We start from the raw sequence: 17554 nt of genomic DNA, 5'->3' as shown, positions 1-17554 counted from the left end.
CACGGGAGAAGTAGAGAGCAGATGGTTGCCTCTAGTGACTGGAGGCCTGTGACTAGTGGTGTGCAGCTGAGATCGGTGCTGGGTTCATTGTTGTTTGTCATCTATTTCAATTATCTGGATCTGAATGTGGTAAACTGGATCAGCGAATTTGCAGATGACAACATGACTGGGCGTGTAGCGGACAGCTAGGAAGGCTATCAAAGTTTGCAGCGGGATCTGGACCTGCTGAGAAAATAGGATAAAAAAATGGAAGGTGGGTTTAATTCAGACAAGTGTGAGGTGTTGCACTTTGGGAGGACCAGCCAGGGCAGGCCTTACATGGTGAATGGTTGGGTACTGAGGAGTGCAGTACAACAGAGTGATCTGGGAATAAAGATCCATAATTCCTTGAAAGTGGCATTGCAGGTAGATAGGGTTGTAAAGAAAGCTTTTAGCATGTTGGCCTTTATAAATCAATGTACTAAGTAAAGGAGTTGGGATGTTATGTTGAAATTGTATAAGACGTTGATGAGGCCTAATTTGGAGTATTATGTGCAGCTCTGTTCGCCTACCTACAGGAATGATATAAATGAGATCGAAAGAGTGCAGGAAAAATTTACATGATGTTGCTGGTACTTGACCCGAGTTATTGGGAAAGGTTGAATAGGTTAGGATTTTATTCCCTAGAACATAGAAGATTAAGTAGAGTTTTGATAAGGGTATACAAAATTATGAGGGGTATAGATAGGGTAAATGCAAGCAGGCTTTTCCCATTGAGTTCGGATGAGAATACAACTAGAGATCATGGGTTAAGGATGACAGGTGAAATGTTTAAGAACACGAAGGGGGAACTTCATAATTCAGAGGGTGGTGACAATGTGGAACGAGCTGCCAGTGCAAGTGGTGTATGTGGGTTTGATTTCAACATTTAAGAGCAATTTGGAAAGGTACATGTATGGGAAGGGTATGGTGGGCTATGGTTTAGGTGCAGGTTGATAGGACTAGGCAGATACATGGTTTAGCATGAACTAGTTGAGCAAAGGTCCTGTTTCTGTGCAGTAGTGTTCTATGACACTATTGCTATACCTTTGTGCTATCCACAATGTTTTGTTATCTGCAGGATGTCCATGACCGTATCCTTTGTGGACAAGGAGAAAGTATATTGCATTTAGTGTCAACAACATTATGGCTTTTATAATTGGAGAAAACAAATGAAGTGATATATTTGCAAAACTGCTCCATTCTGTTTAAAAGTTCTCTGGTTTCTCTTCAGATCATATAAAAGTTTGAGCTTCTGGTCACATATCACTTTAATTCTCTAACCTAGTTGCATTCCGACCTCCCTACCTATGGCTCTTATTCCAACAATATATAATGTAAGCTTAAGGATAGTACCTTGTCCTTTATTTTAGCCATCAGGACTTAATATTGAATTTTAACATTTAACAGTTCTATACAATAGATAGTCTATTCTTCATTGAATCTAGATACCTTTTAGCAGCTGCTTCCTGGGCAACTTCAGTCTGTGTCCTTTCGCAGAGGTTTCCTCTCTTGTTACCACTCTTCTCCTCTCTGCAACTTTAAACTGGGTTTTTCATTTTTCAGGTTCTGAAGTATGCTTGACCCAAAACATACACCCTCTCTACTGAAGCTGTTGAGGGCTTCCAGCATTTTCAGTTTTTGTTTCAGAATTCCAACTCTGATGGTTTTTGCTCCATTTACTCTCCAGTTTAACCACATTTACATTTCTTAGGTAAGGATTTTGCTGTCAACATATCGATCAGGCAATCAGCATGAGAGTGGCAATTCATTATTTGAAGCACCGATCCACAAATAATCTGTATGTTTTGCCACCAGAATGTCAAGAATTAGAAAAATGCTAAATATTAAAAAAAGAAATCAAAGAAAGTGCTGTTTTTGAGTATATTTGTCAGTTAGTAAAGCTGATATACGACTCAGATTATAAACTATCTTGAACAGTAGAAAAGGCATTCACCCAATAGCAACAGCTGTTGATGAGAGCAGTATGTGGAACTATTATACATCAAAAATCAGACTAACTAAAATATGATTTGCAAAAATCACTTGCCTTTCAAATGCTGGCCATGATACTTCTTCACTGAGTTCAGAACCTTCACTGCTACCTGAAGCAAGAAATGTTAAGGGCAGTCACATTACACAGACATTCCTATAAATTTAAAGTACTTTTAACAAAGTTTATGTCTTAACTAGGTAATGGATGTTTCTTTTCCCTTACTTTCTGGTGATAAAAGTGTACATTACTGATAAAAAGATAATTATCTAGGAATCTATTATTAAGTTGATTATTTACCAAATGTTCAATACTATTCTTTGATTAACTCACTTATCATTCAGATCGGGAATCTGGACTGCATTGTGTATTGGATGGAAGACCCATTTCACAGATGCTGAGGCTTCACTTATCTAGAGGAGGTGAGGAGAATATAGTCAAAGTTTAGGATTATGTTTAGGTTACCTGAGAGGTGGAAAGAAAGGATTCAAGTCAAAATGCTCAGGGAGCAGCAACAGAGCCAAATTCAAGTAATGGAGTCCATGGGGAGACCTGTCATGAGCAAAGGGCAACATTGGGCAACTTCAAGTGGTTTTAAGTGCCAAGTTCCACAGTCTTAGATACATTCCTTCTAAACATCTGTGATTTAAGCAAATTTACTTTTCCAAGTTTGCTTCTATATGAGTGACATATGCAAAATGCTGCAGGAGCTCAGCAGGCCAGGCAGCATCTATAGAAAAGAGTAAACAGTCAGCCTTTCAGGCAGAGACCCTTCTTCAGGACTGAAGGAAAAAAGGTGAGAAGTCAGAGTAATAAGTGGGGGGAGGGGAGGAAGAAATACAAGGTAGTAGGTAAGAGGTGAAATGGGAGAGGGGGAGGGGTGAAGTAAAGAGCTGGGGAGTCAGTTGGTGGAAGATATAGAGCTGAAGAAGGGAGAATCTGATAGGCGAGGACAGAAGGCCATGGAAAAAAGAGAAGGGGGAGGAGCACCAGAAGGAGGTGATGGGCAGGTAAGGAGATAATGTGAAAGAGAGAAATGGGAATTGGGAATGGTGAATGGACGGGGGGGGGGGGCATTCCCAAAAAATTAATAAAATCTATGTTTATGCCCTCAGTTTGGAGGCTACCCAGACAGAAGATGTTGCTCCTCCAACATGAGTGTGGCCTCATCACGGCAGTAGAGGAGGCTATTGATTGACATGTTAGAATGGGAATGGGAAGTGGAATTAAAGTGGGTGGCCACTGGCAGATCTGGCTTTTTTTGGCAGATGGAGCATAGGTGCTCAGTAAACCTGTCTCCTAACCTACATCCGGTCTCACTGATATACAGGAGGCCACACTGGGAGCACCAGATACAGTGGATGACCCCCAACAGACTCACAGATGAAGTGTCACCTCTCCTCTAAGGACAGGTTGGGGCCCTGAATGGTAGTGAGGGAGGAGATGTAGGGGCAGGTGTAGTACTTGTTCTGCTTGCAAGGATAAGTGCCAGGAGGAAGATATGTGGGGAGGGACGAATGGGTAAGGTAGTCGCATAGCGAGTGATCCCTGCAGAAAGCAGAAAATGGGGGGAAGGAAAAGATGTGCTTGGTGGTGGGATCCCGTTGGAGATGGTGGAAGTCATGGAGAATTATGTGCTGGACGTGGAGGCTAGTAGGGTGATAGGGGAGGACAGGAGAATGGGATGAAGGCAGACGTATGGAAAATGGGAGAGAGGAAGGTGAGTGTGCAAAACGGGAGAGATGCAGGTGAATGTGCTAAATGGGAGAGGTGCGGGTGAGCATCTCACCCGCATCTCATCTATTACGCGCATGTTTGCCCTCACCCCATCCTCTCTCCACTCCACCAGAAAGAGGGTTCCTCTTGTCCTCACCTACCACTTACAGCTTACGCGGGTCAAAAATGAGATCTGCTGGCATTTACAGGATTCCCTATGAATGCAGAGCAGAGTATATCGACCAGAAGGGACGTGAGGTGGAAATGCGAATCAAGGAGCACAGAAGGCGTATTCTTTTGGGTACCTGGAGAAATTGACAGTAGCAGAATATTGCATTCCCAAAAGCCAAGGTATTAACTTCGATGGCGCAAAACTACTGTGCTGCGCCAATGGCTTTTGGGACTGCCTGGTAAAGGAAGCCATTGAAATAAAACTAGAGGATAAGAATTTTAACAAAGACAAAGGTCTCACTCTAAGCTAGAAGTAGAATTCAATTGTAAACCAGGTGGGCAAGCAGAAACCTGATTGGATGAAGACTAACCAATCAGGAGAGATGGAACACAGGGGTATAAATACCACCGTACTAGACTTGCCCACATATTATCCCTGAAAAACGGCAGTTTGTCATCGAAACATAGATTGTAATCAACACTTATACCCGGCTTGAAGCCCGAGAAGAGTTTGCTTGTAAAATGTATTTATTTTAATGTAAGAAGCCTGGAAGATAAGGCCGAGGAACACAAGGCATGGATTGGGATATTGAAATGGGGCATTATATCCACACAGAAACATGGTTGAGGGAGGGACAGGACTGGAAGTTCAATGTTCCAAGGTACACATGCAGCAGACATGATAGTGTAGAGTTAAGACATGAGGGGGAAGTTGAGTTTTTGATGAGGGAGAACATGCCAGCAGTACTTGGGAGTACTTGGAGGATACTTGGGGTGGAGGGGATCATCCAATTAGATGATGTGGCTGGAATTTGGGAACATGAAAGGGTGATCTCTTTGATAGAATTGTACTATAGCCCCTAATACTCCGCGGGGGTTAGAGGAGCAAATATCTTGATGTATCACAGATATCTCAGGAATAATAGGATTGTAATCCTAGGTGATTACAACTTCCATCATAATAAATGGGATTGCCATTGCAGAAAGGGCTCTAATGGAGTGGAATATGTTAAGTGCATCTGGGACATTTTCTCAAGCAATATGCAGATAATTTTACACGAGAGGGTACAACATTAGATTTCCTTCTGGGCAAGGAAGCAGGACAAATGTCTGAAGCATCGGTGCAAGAGCACAATAGGTCTAGTGACTTTAAGTCTATTAATTATAAAATAATTTTGATAAAAGATAGTACTGGCTCACAGATCACAATCCTAAATTGAGCAAGACAAAATATGAAGACATTACTTATTTATTTTATTTAGAGATACAGCGTGGAATAGGCCCTTTCAGCCCTTTGAGCCACACCACCCTCCCAGCAACCTCCAACAACTCCAATTTAACCCTAGCCTAATCATGGGACAATTTACAATGACCAATTAACTTATTCAGTATATCTTTGGAATGTGGGAGAAAACCCGAGGAGTTGGAGAAAATCCAAGCGTTCTACAGAGAGAATGTACAGAGGCTCCTTACAGGGGATGTTAGGATTGAACTCTGGACTCTGACACCCCATGCTGTAATAGTTTTGCACTAATTGCTATGCTACTGTGGTATCCATTAGACAGAAACGTCCAAGTGTTGACTGAACGAATTTGTTTGCAGGAAAAGAGTCATCTGACAAGTGGGCTGTTTTTAAAAGTGACACAGGGTGATTTCAGGAAAACCACGTTCCTGCTAGAGTTAAAGGCAAGGCTGGCAGAATGATGGAACTTTGCCTGACAAGGGATATTGAGACACTGGTCAGAGAAAAGGAAGCATATATCCAGGTATAGGAGCAGGGATTAAACAAATCCCTTAAGGATTATAAGGGATATAGGTGTACACTTAGGAGAAGAATAAGCAGGGCAAATAAAGACATGAGATAGCACTGACACATAAGGCAAAGGAGAATCCTAAGATATTAAGAGCAAAATGGTGACTAGGGAGAAAATAGGTGCACTTAAGGAACAATGCAGTCATCTATGGAGTCATAGGAGATAGGCAAAACATTGAATGAATATTGCACATCTGAGTTTACTATGTCATGGAAGGTAAGGAATTAAAGGAAATGAATAATGATGTATTGGTACATATCCACATTACAAAAGGTGGAGATGACAGTCTTATGGCATATTAGGATGAATAAATTGCCCCGGCTTGATTAAGTGTACTGTAAGACTTTGTGCAAAACAAAGGAAAATATTACAGGTGTTCTAGCAGTAACACGTTAGCCACCCTAATTCACTCACCACTCAACAATACAAGAGGTAATTCAAATTAGCTAATTATCCTATCAGCACATTTCTAGAATGTACGATGAAACTGGAAAACTCAGGGAAAATTCATACTGTCAAACAGAAAATACGCAAACTCAACTTTCTCAGCTCCACAGGTCAGAATTGAACCCCGACTGCCAAATCTGAGGTGATAGCTCTACCTGTTGGGTCACTGTGCACCCCACTGTTACTAGTGGAAATATTTTGGAGGCAAACTATTAAATCCTGTGTCATAGAATTACCAAGTTTGTTTCTGCTCTTGTAGCCATAGTATTGGTTGATGGGAACCTAAAGATGAATGAAGATTCAGTGATGGCAGTGCCATTGAAAATGATGGCAAGACTGTAGCTTAGTGGAAAAAGAAACAGAAGTAACATTTCAGGTATAAGTCCCCCTCATCAGACAGAAACGTTAACTCATTCTCTTTCAACCAATGTTGCCTGATCAACTGAGGGTTTCCAGCATTTTTTACCTTTTTTTCAGATTTTGAGCACTTGGAGTTAAAAAAATTTCCATTAGTAAGCCATTTATTGGGGAGCGAGTACACTTTGATAACAATGTCAGCAGAACATCAGAGACAGATTCACATACCTAGTGAAATTCCACTGGAAATAGTGGAACTTTCTGCCTGGACTCTTGAAGGAGTGTAGTTTTCCATTACACTGTCATCCAGCAGGTGTCGAGGTCTTCCATTGGGAAATGTAGCACTTTTAAACTCAGCTGTATTCATCTTGTGTATAAAGCTGTGGGAAAAAGACTATTAATATGGTTCAAATTAACATTCTAAAAATATTGTACTGTTAACATACTGTACAAGTCTAAATTAACAATTCACTTATTTTCACCTCAAAGAAATTCAACATCTCCAAAGATCTCAAAAGATATTTAGAATAAGTGTATAAAAAGGAGATATGCATGTATACAAATGAGTCTATAAATAATTGGCATCAATATCTCAGTGAAGGGTTTCACAGTTATCATACATGACATCTTTATCTAAACTATAATTCAAAACTTTATTATTATATTTTTAACTGCACATGAATGTTCTACTGAAACTTCAAAAAGATAACATGAATGCTTAGAAGTTATTTTTTTCGGAACTTTAAGCAATAAGTATGTAAAACAACCAATGTCAATCCAAAACAAAAAAAACCTGAAAAGCAATGACATAACTGCTTTGAGCAGCACCCAATTGGAGAGATTGGAAGCCTGAGAAGATGTAAATCACTCAGGTTTGCTGATTGAGTAGAAAAGGTAGCAACTCATGGTAGTTTGGAGCTTTGAGCAGCATCCAATCAGCATTTGGGATTGATTGGCAAGAACAAATTAAAGTAAAGTAGGAGCAGGTGAAACAGCCATTGTCACAGTGGAAAGAATTTGTATAGGGATTTTGAGGCTTCAGCAAGAAGAGGCAAAAAAGATGGAGGTAGAGATTCCCTCCCCGCCCCCAACAGTTTATTGCTTTTTCTTCTTTATAGGCAGGACTGGCAGCTCACTATTCCAGGATTCAGGTTCAGTTGTTCTACACACAACAGAGCAGGAGGGATTAAAGGAGGAGAGGTGCTGTTACTAGTCAGGGAAAATGCCAGTGAAGTGCTCTGTTAGGACAGACTGGATAACTCGTCTGGGTGAAACTGAGAAATAAGAAAGGTATGACCAGGTTAATGGGCTATATTACAGACCACCCAAATGGCCGAGGTTTTTAAAGAACCAAATTTGCAGAAAGATCAGACTGTTGCAAGAAACATGAGATTGTTATAGCAGGTGATTTTTAACTTTCCACTGTTGACTGGGGCTCCCATACTGTAAAAGGACTTCATGGGATAGAGTTTGTCAAATGTGTTCAGGAAAGTTTTCTTAATCAGTATATCAAAGTCTCAATGAGAGAATTTGTGATACTTGACCTGCTATTAGGCAATGAGACAGGGCAGATGACAGATCTTCTTGTAGGGGAACACTGCATCTTGTGATCACAATGTCATTAGTTTCAAAGTAAATATGGAAAAAGATAGGTCTAGTCCACAGGCTGAGATTCTAAATTGGAGAAAAGCCAATTTTGATGGTCCCATATCGGACTGCAAAGCACTCCAGCGGGTGGTGAAAACTGCCCAGTGGATTATCGATACCCAATTGCCCACCATTGGGAACATCTACCATAAATGCTGCCTGGGCAGGGCAAAAAACATTATCAAGGATGCATCTCACCCTAACCATGGACTTTTTACTCTCCTCCCATCTGGTGGGCACTACAGGAGCCTCTGCTCCCGCACCAGCAGGCTCAGGAAGAGCTTCTTCCCTGATGCTGTGACCATTCTGAACCTCACATCACAGTGCTAAACAGTATTGCACCCATATTGCACTGTCTCAATACTTTTATATTTGTATGCTGTAGCACTTACTTTCCATTCGCAGTTATTCTGTAAATAACACTATTCTTTTGAACTTCTGGTTAGATGCTAATTGCATTTCATTGGCTTTGTACCTGTACTTGGCACAATGACAATAAAATTGAATCTAATAATCTAATCAGAAAGGACCTGTGCAAGTGTGGATTGGGATAGGCTATTTTCTGTCAAAATGTACTTGTAAAGTGGGGGGCCTTCAAAAATGAAATTTTGAGAGTACAAAGTTTGTATGTGCCTGTCAGAATAAAATGTAAAGAAAACAGGTGTAGGGAACCTTCGTTTTCAGGAGATATTGAGGCCCTGGTTAAGAAAATAAAAAGGAGGTGCATAGCAGGTATGAGCAGGTGGGAACAAATTGGGTTCTTATGGAGCATTATTAATACAAGAGAGCATTTAAGAAATAAATTAGGAGAGCTCAAAGAAGGCATGAGTTTGCCCTAGTATACAAAGTGAAGGAGAATCCTAAGGGATTCTACCGATATGTTAAGAGCAAAAGGATTGCAAAGGACAAAATTGGTCCTCTGGAAGATCAGAATGGTAATCCATGTATGGAGTCAAAAGAGATAGGAAAGATCTTAATTTTTTTTGCGTCTGTATTTACTCAGGAGATGGACACAGAGTCTATAGAGTGAGGCAAAGCAGCATCAACTTTACACAGATTACAGAGGAGGAGGTGTTTGCTATCCTGAGGCAAATTCGGATGGATAAATCCCCAGGAACTGAGGTGTTCCCAGGTGTTCCCTTGGACCCTGTTGGGGGTAAGTGCAGAAATTGCCGGGGCCCGAGCAGACATATTTAGATCATCCTTAGCAACAGGTGAGGTACCAGAGGATTGGAGGATAGCCAATGTTGTTCTGCTGTTCAAGAAAGGCTCCAAATATAAACCAGGAAACTATAGGTAGGTGAGTCTGACATCAGTAGTGGGAAAGTTACTGGAAGGTATTCTGAGGAACCGGATATATGAGTATTTGGATAAACATGGACTGATTAAGGATAGTCAACATGGATTTGTGCGTGGTAGATCACGTCCAACCAATCTCAGAAATTTTAATGAGTAAGTTGCCAGGAAAGCTGATGAAGGCAAGGCAGTGGATGTTGTCTACATGGACTTTAGTAAGGCATCTGACAAGGTCCCACATGGGAGGTTAGTCAAGAAGGTTCAGTCACTTGGTATTCAAGACAAGGTAGTAAATTAGATTAGACACTGACTTTGTGGGAGAAGCCACAAAGAAGTGGTAGTAGATTGTTGCCTCTCTGACTAAAGGCCTGTGACTGATGGAGTGCTGCAGGGATCGGTGCTGGATCTGTTCTTGTTTGTCATCTATATCAATGATCTGGATGATCACGTGGTTAACTGGATCAGCAAATTTGTGCATGATACCAAGATTGGCAGCGTAGTGGACAGCAAGGAAGACTATCGTCAAGTCAAGTCAACTTTTATTGTCATTTCGACCATAACTGCTGGTACAGTGCATAGTAAAAATGAGACAACGTTTTTCAGGACCATGGTTTACATGACAGTACAAAAAACTAGACTGAACTACGTAATAAAAAAAAAGAAAAGCTATACTAGACTACAGACCTACACTGGACTGCATAAAGTGCACAAAAACAGTGCAGGCATTACAATAAATAATAAACAGGACAGTAGGGCAAGGTGTCAGTCCAGGCTTCGGGTATTGAGGAGTCTGATAGCTTGGGAGAAGAAACTGTTATATAGTCTGGTCGTGAGAGCCCGAATGCTTCGGAGCCTTTTCCCAGATGGCAGGAGGGAGAAGAGATTGTATGAGGGGTGCATGGGGTCCTTCATAATGCTGTTTCCTTTGCGGATGCAGCGTGTAGTGTAAATGTCCGTGATGGCAGGAAGAGAGACCCTGATGATCTTCTCAGCTGACTTCACTATCCGCTGCAGGGTCTTGCGATCCAAGATGGTGCAATTTCTGAACCGGGCTGTGATGCAGCTGCTCAGGATGCTCTCAATACAACCCCTGTAGAATGTGATGAGGATGGGGGGTGGGAGATGGACTTTCCTCAGCTTTCGCAAAAAGTAGAGATGCTGCTGGGCTTTCTTTGCTATGGAGCTGGTGTTGAGGGACCAGGTGAGATTCCCCGTCAGGTGAACACCAAGAAATTTGGTGCTCTTTACGATCTCTACCAAGGAGCCGTCGATGTTCAGCGGGGAGTGGTCGCTCCATGCCCTCCTGAAGTCAACAACCATCTCTTTTGTTTTGTTCACATTAAGAGACAGGTTGTTGGCTCTGCACCAGTCCGTTAGCTGCTGCACCTCCTCTCTGTAAGCTGACTCGTCGTTCTTGCTGATGAGACCCACCACAGTCGTGTCATTGGCAAACGATGATATGGTTCGAGCTGTGTGTTGCAGCACAATCATGGGTCAGTAGAGTGAACAGCAGTGGACTGAGCACGCAACCCTGGGGAGGCCCCGTGCTCAGTGTGATGGTGTTGGAGATGCTGCTCCCGATCTGGACTGACTGAGGTCTCCCAGTCAGGAAGTCTAGGATCCAGTTGCAGAGGGAGGTGTTCAGGCCCAATAGGCTCAGCTTTCCAATCAGTTTCTGAGGGATGATTGTGTTGAATGCTGAACTAAAGTCTATGAACAGCATCTGAACGTATATGTCTTTTTTGTCCAGGTGGGTTAAGGCCAGGTGGAGGGTGGTGGCAATGGCGTCATCTCTTGAGTGGTTGGGACGGTACACAAACTGCAGGGGGTCCAGTGAGGGGGGCAGCAGGGTCTTGATATGCCTCATGACGAGCCTCTCGAAACACTTCATGATGATGGATGTAAGTGCATTTAGGCAGGACACTGAAGACTTCTTCGGCACGGGAACGATGGTGGCGGCCTTGAAGCACGTTGGAATGGTGGCACTGCTCAGGGAGATGTTGAAGACGTCAGTGAGAACATCTGCTAGCTCGTCTGCACATCCTCTGAGCACTCTACCAGGGATGTTGTCTGGTCCAGCAGCCTTCCGTGGGATGACCCTGCACAGGGTTCTTCTCACATCGGCCACGGAGAGACACAGCGCCTGGTCATTCGTAGGAGGGGTGGACTTCCCCGCCGCCATGTCATTTTCCGCCTCAAACTGAGCATAGAAGTTATTCAGCACATTTGGGAGGGAGGCATCACCTGCACAGTCAGGTGATGTTGTCTTGTAATTGGTGATGTCCTGGATGCCCTTCCACATGCGCTGCGTGTCGCCGCTGTCCTGGAAGTAACTATGGATTAGCTGGGCATGTGCATGCTTTGCCCCTCTGATGGCTCGGGACAGTTTGGTCCTCGCTGTTGTTAAAGCTGCCTTGTCACCTGATCTGAAGGGGGAGTCGCGAGACCTCAGCAGCACACGCACCTCTGCGGTCATCCATGGCTTCTGGTTGGCACGTATAGTGATGGTCTTCGACAGAATAACATCATCAATGCACTTGCTGATGTAGCTGGTCACTGATGCTGTGTACTCCTCTAAATTGGTAGAGTCACCATCGGTTGCAGCCTCCTTGAACATGTGCCAATCAGTGTTCTCAAAGCAGTCTTGAAGAGCAGAGATGGCTCCTACTGGCCAGGTTTTCACCTGCTTCTGAACTGGTCTGGAGTGCCTGGCGAGTGGTCTGTATGCTGGGATTAGGATAACAGAGATGTGGTCTGAGTATCCGAGGTGGGGGCGGGGCTCTGCCCGGTATGCGTAGGGGATGTTTGTGTAAACCAGGTCCAATGTGTTCTCCCCCCTCGTTGCAAAGTTCACATACTGATGGAATTTGGGGAGCACTGACTTAAGGTTCGTGTGATTAAAATCACCGGCAACAATAAACAGACCATCAGGGTGTGTGTTCTGCAGTTCGCTAATAGCCCCGTACAGTTCACAGAACACCTCCTTAGCATTAGCGCTGGGGGGAATGTAGACACCGAATATAAGGACAGAGGTGAATTCCCGTGGCAAATAAAATGGTCTGCATTGAACTGCCAGAAACTCCACTAACAATGAGCAGTGTCTGGAAACCAGCACAGAGTTCTTACACCATTCCGTGTTGATGTAAACACAGACACCGCCACCGCGAGTCTTACCGGAGACAGCTGCATCTCTGTCCGAACGAAACAAAGCTAGCCTGTCTAGCTGGACGGCAGTGTCCGAAATCCCATCAGTGAGCCATGTCTCTGTGAAGACATATGTGGAGCAAACTCTGTACTCCCACCGAGTATTACGTTGGAGTTGGATGTAGTCCATTTTATTGTCCAGGGAGCAGACATTGAAGAGCAGAATGGACGGGAGAGCCGGCCGGCTAGGGTTTGCTTTTAGCCTGGCACTGACCCCTGCCCGTTTGCCTCGCTTCCGCTTCCTGGCATATCGCTTTCGACGTCTCCATCTCTGGCTCCCAACATCAGGCAAGTCCGAGGATTGTAGGCCCGTTCCCCTCAGCAAGCCGACGTCGCGTAATTCAGCCAGCAGATCTTTGTGAAGGTTTGTTTTTGGGCAATCTCTGTATTGTAGTAGTATCTGGCGATGGTAGATAGCCGCTCTGTATTCCATGCGCCCTAATCGAAAATTGTGTATCAAACTTAAAATAGAAAATTAAAGTAACACCAGGTCTGAAAGGCCACTGCTGCCGTGCCGCGCCGCCTCATGGGAAACTGCTTGCAGTGGGCTCTAGACCAGTTGGAAAAATGGTCTGAAAAATGGCAGATGGAATTTAAAGCAGACAAGTTCAAAGTGTTACACTTTGGTAGTACCAACCAGGATAGGTCTTACACAGTGAACCATCCGGCACTGAGGAGTGTGCAAGAACAAAGGAATTTGGGAATATAGGTCTATAATTTGTTGTAAGTGGTGTCACAGTTAGAAAGCTTTTGGCACATTGGCCTTCATAAATCAAAGTACTGAGTACAGGAGATGGGATGTTATGTTGAAGTTGTATAAGACATTGGTGAGGCCTAACTTGAAATACTGTTTGCAGTTTTGGTCACCTACCTATGGGGAAAGATGTAAATAAGGCCGAAAGAGTACAGGGAAGATTTACAAGGATGTTGCCGGGTCTGGAGGATCTGAATTATAAGGAAAGATTGAATAGGTTAGGACATTATTCCTTGGAACATATAAGATTGAGAGGAGATTTGATAGAGGTATACAAAATTATGAGGGGTATAGATAGGGTAAATGCAAGTAGGCATTTTCCACTGAGGTTGGGTGGGATTACAACTAGAAGTCAAGGGTTAAGGGTGAAAGGTGAAATGTTTAAAGGGAACATGAGTAGAAACTTCTTTACTCAGAGCATCATGAGAGTGTAGAATGAGCTGCCAGCACAAATGGTACATGCAAGCTTGATTTCAATGTTTTGGAGAAGTTTGGGTAAGTACATGGAATGTAGGGGTCCTGGTGCAGGTCAATGGGAGTAGGCAATTTAAATGGTTCAGCATTGACTAGATGGGAAGAAAAGCCTGTTTCTGGGCTGTACTTTTCTGTGACTCTCTAACCTGGACCAATAAATTGCTAGGAAGCTTATTTCATTGGAAGCAGTTCTAATCAGTTCTAACTTTTAGAAAACTTGCAGTTATAACTTGAACTTTAAGTCTGGGTAAATGTGTGGTATACTGGTGTTTGAGTTGCAGCTTGAGTAGAGTTGAGTTCACAAAGTTGGCATATATGTGGAGAACCTAAATTTGGAGATGGCGTTTGTGATTATTTGATCGGTTTTAAGTACGAGAACAAAGCAGAAAAATGAAACACTTCACTGAATGAATAGGAATAGAATAATAGGTTACAACAACAAACTTGCACTAATTGTCAGTGAGACAAGGAAATAATTGCGAACTTCAGGAAGGGGTAGTCAGGTGAACTCACACTACTCCTCATTGAGGGGTCAGCAGTGGAAAATGAACAACTTCAAGTTCCCATGCTTTAACATCTCAAGGGCATTTATTCTGGGCTCAACACATTGATGTAATCATGAAAAATACATTGCAGCAGCTCTACTTCATTAAGAGTTTGTGGAGATTTGGTAAGTCACCAAAGACGTTTGCAAATTTCTACAGATGTACGGTGGAGAGCATTCTGACTTGTTGCATCACAGCCTGGTATGCAGGCTCCAAAGCATAGGATCACATAAGTTTGCAGAGGGTTATAGATCCAGCTTGTTCCATCCTGAGCACAGTCCTCCCTGCCATTGAAGACAAGTTTAAGAAGTAGTGCCTCAAGAACGTGCTATCCATCATTAAAGCCCATCACACTGCAAGACATATCCTTTTTGCATTACCACTGTAGAGGAGGTAGTTCAGGAGCCTGAAGACCAACACTCAATATTTTAGGAACATCTTCTATCACTTTACTATCAGATTTCTGAATAGTCCATGAATCCATTAACATACCTCATTAATTATCTTTTGCAGTATTTTTTTTGTAATGTATGGTACTTTTTATATCCTTCACTGTACTGCTGCCACAAAACAACAAATTTTGCGACATATATCAGTGAAAATAAACCTGATTCTGAGGTGACTCTGGAGTCAAATATAAACAAACTTGCTGAGCAGCTAGCTGAAGGCTAAGGGAAAATTTGTGTTCTATGGGAAGATCATGCAGCTGTTCAGAAAATCAGTTCTGACAAACTATGGCTTTCTTTGGAGAAAGTGGCTGACCAGTGACAGAAATAAGTAACTATGCAAGTTGAGCAAAATTAGGCAATCTTGCATCTATAAGCTAGTTTTTATATGTTAGCTGATACATGATTTTTCCCAAATCCACATTCGAGGCAGAGTTCTCAGTAATCTTGGTGTTTAATAAATCGTTATTAACTGCACCCCTCCCTTTCACCAACAAACCAAACCAAATCCTGACTTCCAAATTGCCTCCCTGAATTATCTGGATAGACCATCATGCAGACTCTTCACAGAAAGAATTATAACTCAGCATAAGGTGTATGAGTACAACTTAATAGATTCCACATTGTTTGCTTAACATTTCTAATAAACTTGTTAAATCCTTCTTGGAAGAGATCTAGCACAGTGAGCTACACTAGGAAACAATGCGTCTATTTCATTCCTGGATTATTCAAAGCAGATTGAACATTTTTAAATGGTTTATTTTTTTCAACTTGGCCATTATTTTTTATAACATTCTACTCCCTACCAGTACCCTACCCACCCATGCCACAATGAGAGATACAATTCTAATGAATTGAAGATGTTATTATTCATATGCGAGATTGTAATGCTTCATCTGACTCACTGGTCATTTACTTTTTCTTTCACCTTATCTAACTGCTCCCAACTTATTACCAATAAGTTGATGTATTACATGTACCAATGTAATTGATGTATTAAAAATATTTTTCCAAGATTTAAAAAAAATTATACTTTATGATTTTGCCTCACTTCTTTGCCTCACTGTCTTCCACAACTTCCCATTTGGTAATATGCATTTGCTGCATTCACGTCATTTTTATAACCTGCAGAAATCATAAGTAAATTACCCTGAAAATAAGAGCACTGACATGCCAAACATGGTTTATTATTGTCACATGTACCAGGATACAGGGAAAAACTTGTCTTGCATAGTGTTTATACAGTTCAAATCATTTACACGATGTATTGAGTTAGAATAAGGTAAAGTAATAACACTACATAATAACATGTAAAAACTACAGAAAAAGTGTACAGCAGATAATTGATAAAATGCCAGATCAATACGAGGTATTTTGAGGCCAAGAGTTCATCCTACTGTACAAAAAGTCAGCTAAAAATCAGCCCAAAAGAAGTTATAGTCTGTCCATATCCTCAAAAACTATAAGAATTATGCTTGTGGCTCATGAGCAAACACCAATATTTTGAACTATCAAAGTAACACCAGACCATGAAGTAATAGCCCATGATACAATGTTTTTTTTTGCAAACCATAGAACAGAACAATCAACACAATGTTTCTATCTGCTATTTGCTTCAGAAGACTGAAGATGTTTGTCTCTTAACAAACTGCCCAGAGTTGGGAAAATAACCAGAACAATATGAGATATCTGACTAGCAATAATTCACTAACAATCTGTCTTCTCCCAATAGTTCCTTCAAAGCAATTAAAAAAGCATTCCATTTCCTACCTCTTTTCTGAAAATTTAATGTTTTATCCATAAATAATAGATGAACAGATTACTGACTTGTATCCGAGGCTGTGGGACTTCCTATGTCCATGTGTAAACAGATGCCTGGAAGAAGGTGGAGTCGGTGGTATATTCATTAGGGCTGCCTCTGCTGCCATACTTCGCCGGCTGCTCTGTGGGGATGGCGCCACATCAGGTCCTGAGATTTAAAACAAGGTTAACTCACAAAACTGCATTGTGTGGCTTAAAACTTTTAACAGGTGTAGCATTAATGTGTTAAAAAACATTTGCAGGCCTCAGATCACGATTCTTGATAATGTTGCATCACTGAAAGGATGTTATAACAAGCAGAACGGTGAAGAATCCACAAGAATGAGCAGCCACTGGCACCAAGGCTTTAAAAATAAACACATTTCATTAGAATGGAGTTTGTGGGAAGGTAATCTAAAGATTTGGAGTTGGCAAGATTTCTGCAGGTTAGTGAATGATTAACAAAGAAAATGGTAGTAAGTAATGAGGAATGAAGGAAGAATATTAAAGAATGTAAAGAAGAGTACATTACATATAAATTATGTACAGAAGAGATTATGGAGATCATTATAAAGTTATTGAAAATGAAAGTAACTAAGTATTTACAAGTGCATTTACAATAAGCATTTTGAAAATAAGAGAAGTGGGGAAGTGCATGAATTAGGATTAAAACAGAATGTGCCATTTAAGGAATTAACAATTATCTAAGACTGGCTGATTCAGGAGTTGAAAATGTTATATTTGCTGCAGGAGTGCATGCCACTCTCAATTTGAAACTAGGGCATGATCAAAAGTATGGAAACTGAGTGCAGAGGTTTCCTCTTCATCTGAAACCATGTGATAAGAAGTAACACATCACATTCAGTTGGTAA

The 17554-nt window shown here is 41.8% G+C and overlaps 1 protein-coding gene across 6 annotated transcripts in view; it reads right to left on the bottom strand.

The window, feature by feature from the left end:
- Window positions 1-17554, bottom strand: part of ralgps2 (Ral GEF with PH domain and SH3 binding motif 2) — a 516901-nt gene that overhangs the window by 104474 nt on the left and 394873 nt on the right. For all 6 annotated transcript variants that reach the window (XM_073063652.1, XM_073063657.1, XM_073063658.1 and 3 more), the window contains 3 exons: window positions 16710-16851; window positions 6745-6896; window positions 2069-2123 (listed from right to left, as the gene is read on the bottom strand). In XM_073063652.1, the coding sequence (XP_072919753.1) occupies window positions 2069-2123; window positions 6745-6896; window positions 16710-16851 (349 nt within the window). The remainder of the gene's footprint in view (window positions 1-2068; window positions 2124-6744; window positions 6897-16709; window positions 16852-17554) is intronic.

This window comes from Hemitrygon akajei, chromosome 12, assembly GCF_048418815.1.
Source record: "Hemitrygon akajei chromosome 12, sHemAka1.3, whole genome shotgun sequence".
Lineage (NCBI taxonomy): Eukaryota > Metazoa > Chordata > Chondrichthyes > Myliobatiformes > Dasyatidae > Hemitrygon > Hemitrygon akajei.
Note: the sequence above shows the minus strand (reverse complement) of the source record. Positions and strands in the feature narration are given on the sequence as shown.